The following is a 4,125-nucleotide window of genomic DNA, read 5'->3' as shown; positions in this document are numbered from 1 at the left end:
TGACCCCCAGCCACTGGAGCCTGCTGGTCCACCACCATGGCCTGGCCCTGGGACAGGGAGAGAGACAGGCCAGCCATAGGGAGCCCACCCTGGGGGAAGCGGCCTGGAAGCTGTGGGGGTGGCGTGTGGAGGCTGGCGGCGTTCTGGACCGGGGGACCTTTGGACGGGTCATACTGTTGCTGGTTCTGTTTCTGCCCACCAATCTGGACCGTTTGTGGAGTCGGGGGCATGCCTCCTGTTATGGGGGACAAGATGAAGGAAACGGAACAGAGAGAGGAAAGAGAAAGATAGAGGGAAATGGAGAGCAAAGAAGAGTTCCATAGAAGGAGAAAATGAAGAATTGGAAACACAATATATTGTCTTAGCTCATGTCTGTCTACAGAGACCACCAGACTGCATTCTCTGTCATTTTTTATATATATATATATATATATATTTATAAGCACCCTAAAGGCCCATACTGAAAGGCCAAAATGTTGTATTTGACACTTTAAATAACTCTTGATATCTGACGTAATTTTTCTTGTATTTAGATAAAATGAAAAGGACATGTGTGAGTCATAGTTCACCTGCAATTGAGAAGAAATAAGAAATTATACTTAAGATTAGTAAAATAATTTTAACTGAAACATTATTTGTATGACAATTAAAACCATGTCTCTCCAATTCTCATTACCTTGATGTTAGATAATATTTATTTTATAATTATTATTATAAAAAGACTTTATACAGTAACTTGAATGTAATTTATTATCTTATATAACATTTTAAAATATTTACACATTTTTGTTAATGTAAAATGTAAAACTGCCAACAATTTGTACTGGAAAAAAATATTACAGAATTTAAAATAAATCACTGTAATACAGTACAATATAGTACAGTAATTAAGATATTTTATTGTCACGAAAACAGTACTGCATTCTTTACGGATCTAAACATCTATTTTGATTGTGGGGTGCAATCGAACTCAGATACGACTTTACCCATTTGTGTTTCAACTAAACTTCTTTTGTTTTTATGGATATGATGTTATGAATTACCAGCAATGTGTTACACAATGCTGGAGAAAAGGGAACATTAATGAAAAATACCGTTCGTGTCACAATGACTACATAACAAAAATCAAGAAAGATATACATGTTCTAATGAATGAAAATTAGAACTCGTAAATGTGAAAATCAAAATATTTCGTTCAATGCTTAAGAATACTACTATGAAGAACAAAACTAATCATGCATTACCATTGAACTATCCATAAGTGGAAAAGTCTAGATATAAAAAAGAAACCAAATAAAACAAAAACAGGAGAAGAACTCGAAAGAAAAAAAAGGCACAGAAAGGTAATGGACACGACTGAAGCACTGACACACTTCATGAACATGCACGAAGCAGGTAATGTCTGGAACAATACTGTGTTAATACTTGAGCCACACAACAGCAAAGCAGAGGGTATAGCAGAGGAATGACAAGGGAAGTTTAGCACAGAAGAAGGTAAAGCCCAGCTGTAAACGCCAAGTATCTCCCTCTTTTAGCATTTCATCATGAGCTAAATAACCAACTACGTCAATTTGTCAGCTCCGAAGCTTTCTGAGGTTAATCTGCTTGATTATAAGGCCTTTCCTGAGCGCCACTTTCGGCTCCTCACCATCAGGTCATGAAGCAATGCTATGGAAACCGAAGATGAGGGTGGGAACTGAAAACATGGTGTCCATAAAACGAGGAGAAACGAAAAGGGAACCAAGACTGAAAATGCATTTAGATTCCAAGTTGACAATGCGGTGAATTTAGGGAAGTGAAGGAGGAGCTTTGTAGGATCAGGAGAGGAGATGTCAACTATAAAACCGCAGAACTAAACGCAAAACAAACACTATGTGAAATAGGACATCCCAGTAGACAGCTTGGGGCTCATCATCTGATGAGCCTTGGATGGAATCAGAGATGCCAATATGGCAAAGAAGAACGTAAACGGATGAGGTGAATGGCTCAAGGAACTAATGAGCAAATCATAAATGGAAAAAAAATGTGATGTCTTCCAAACTGATCTTCAGCTGTATCTTCTTGCCCAGCTGTCCCTCTGATGCTTAGAGAACGATTTTAAATGAGGGCTATGTCTGAACGGAGTCCCAACAAGTGGATCACAACTGGTAGATGATGCTTGGAAAAAAAGGTGGGATCAACTTGGGGAACTCTGGAATGAACTCTGACCTCCAGCAGCATTGAATAATGGTAACAAGAGCGGATCTGTCCCGAGACGCAACGGCGCTCCTACCTTGCGCTGTTGGCATGAGCTGCTGGAGGGGAACGCCGGGAGATCCTAAAGGAGTTACAGCGGGGTGCTGGAATATCATCCCATGCCGACCCACTTCCATCCGGGACCTCTTAGCCTGATCTGGGATGCAAAACACACAATAACCCCAAAACGCAAAAAAAAAAAAATCCCTCCCAAAAAAATCAGATATAGAACAGGAAAAACCAAAAGAAGGAGAAATAACACTTGAAACATGGCAATGATGTTTGCACACCAGCAGGTAGCTGTTGGGAAGCTCCGCTCCCCGTTTTCTGGATTACAGGCTTCAAACACAGAGCTGGGAAAAGATGCTGGAATACTGAGTAAGCAGAAGCGAATTGGAAGGGGAGAAATAAAAAGGAAGAGCAGCAAACAGAAAAGCAGAAAACAAAAGGGGGAATAAAGAAACAAATGAAAACAAAACAGGCTTCCACCTTTGCCCTGCGTCGACGTCGCCCTACCTGCTTGTGCCATGGCCTGCTGCCGTTTGAAAGCCTCCATGTCCACAGGGTTCGAGATGCTGCCACATGCCACCCCGGCATGGGTCTATGAGACCGAAAACAAACCAAAGTGAAAGTCTCATTCACACACAGCAAAAACATTACTGGTGACCTTAACTAAAGCTTGCCTGATTATGACTAAGGTCACAATTCTGTCAAACCACATAATGAAAGCACTATCATACTGAATGTTAACATTTTGGAAATGTTTTGAATGATTCCTCCTTCACATTTCTACTAAGGAAGCCTCCATCACCTGGAACAGCTGCTGAGTAGAGAACGCTGCAGACACGTTGGGTGGGAGTTGTGTAGCTATAGCAACAGGAGTCACCGTCTGTCCATCCTTTCCAGTCACTACTTTCACCTGAGAGGTTGTCATAGAAACAGATGAGAGATACAAAGCAAGATTTATATTTTTATTCATAAATAAAAAAAATTATCAAAATAACCCTAAAAAAATATGAAGCAGCACAACCGTTTTCAACACTGATAATAAGAAATGTTTTCCTCGAGCAGCAAATTTGCAAATAATAATGATTTATTTTTATATTAGACCACTATTACGGCTGCTGAAAATTTAACTTTGGCATATTTGAAAACATATTGTAGGTAAGAGCAAAACACATGTTTTACCTCATCATTGATGACCTCAGACTGCTCTTCCTCCTCCTCTTCATCTTCAAGGTCAAGATCATTTTGCCTCAGGTAGGTGAAGAGAGGCAAACATTACTGGTGACCTTAACTAAAGCTTGCCTGATTATGACTAAGGTCACAATTCTGTCAAACCACATAATGAAAGCACTATCATACTGAATGTTAACATTTTGGAAATGTTTTGAATGATTCCTCCTTCACATTTCTACTAAGGAAGCCTCCATCACCTGGAACAGCTGCTGAGTAGAGAACGCTGCAGACACGTTGGGTGGGAGTTGTGTAGCTATAGCAACAGGAGTCACCGTCTGTCCATCCTTTCCAGTCACTACTTTCACCTGAGAGGTTGTCATAGAAACAGATGAAAGATACAAAGCCAGAGAAAAATAAAAATGAAAAAGAGAGCAAAAGTTCCATACAAAAAAAAAATTGTTTCATGGGTCACAAAGACATCACATGATGATTAGATCTAATCACTTAAAAATATATTCATTTCTGAATTGATATATATTTAGATTTTTTTTAAGGGGGGGATTTTAAAGAATTTGAAAGAAATCAATACTTTTAATACTAATTAATACTTTTATTCACCAAGGATGCAAATTTATAAAAGGTGAAAGTAAATATATATATATATATACTTTTATACACACATATATATATATATATATATATATATAAAGA

At 38.8% G+C, this 4,125-nt stretch overlaps 1 protein-coding gene across 2 annotated transcripts in view; it reads right to left on the bottom strand.

Moving 5' to 3' along the window:
- The window catches only part of LOC107726207 (E1A-binding protein p400-like), a 50,485-nt gene that overhangs the window by 37,872 nt on the left and 8,488 nt on the right, over positions 1 to 4,125 (bottom strand). The window contains exons 3-6 of one of the 2 annotated variants that reach the window (XM_016535729.1): positions 3,672 to 3,779; positions 2,752 to 2,836; positions 2,273 to 2,392; positions 21 to 235 (exon numbers count right to left, since the gene is read on the bottom strand). In XM_016535729.1, coding sequence (XP_016391215.1) covers positions 21 to 235; positions 2,273 to 2,392; positions 2,752 to 2,836; positions 3,672 to 3,779 — 528 coding nt within the window. The remainder of the gene's footprint in view (positions 1 to 20; positions 236 to 2,272; positions 2,393 to 2,751; positions 2,837 to 3,671; positions 3,780 to 4,125) is intronic. The other variant, XM_016535730.1, reaches the window with a different exon arrangement.

This window comes from Sinocyclocheilus rhinocerous, unplaced genomic scaffold (genome assembly GCF_001515625.1).
Source record: "Sinocyclocheilus rhinocerous isolate Xijiao unplaced genomic scaffold, SAMN03320098_v1.1 scaffold2321, whole genome shotgun sequence".
Lineage (NCBI taxonomy): Eukaryota > Metazoa > Chordata > Actinopteri > Cypriniformes > Cyprinidae > Sinocyclocheilus > Sinocyclocheilus rhinocerous.
The sequence above is the reverse complement of the archived record's forward strand: the minus strand, read 5'-3'. Positions and strand labels throughout refer to the sequence as shown.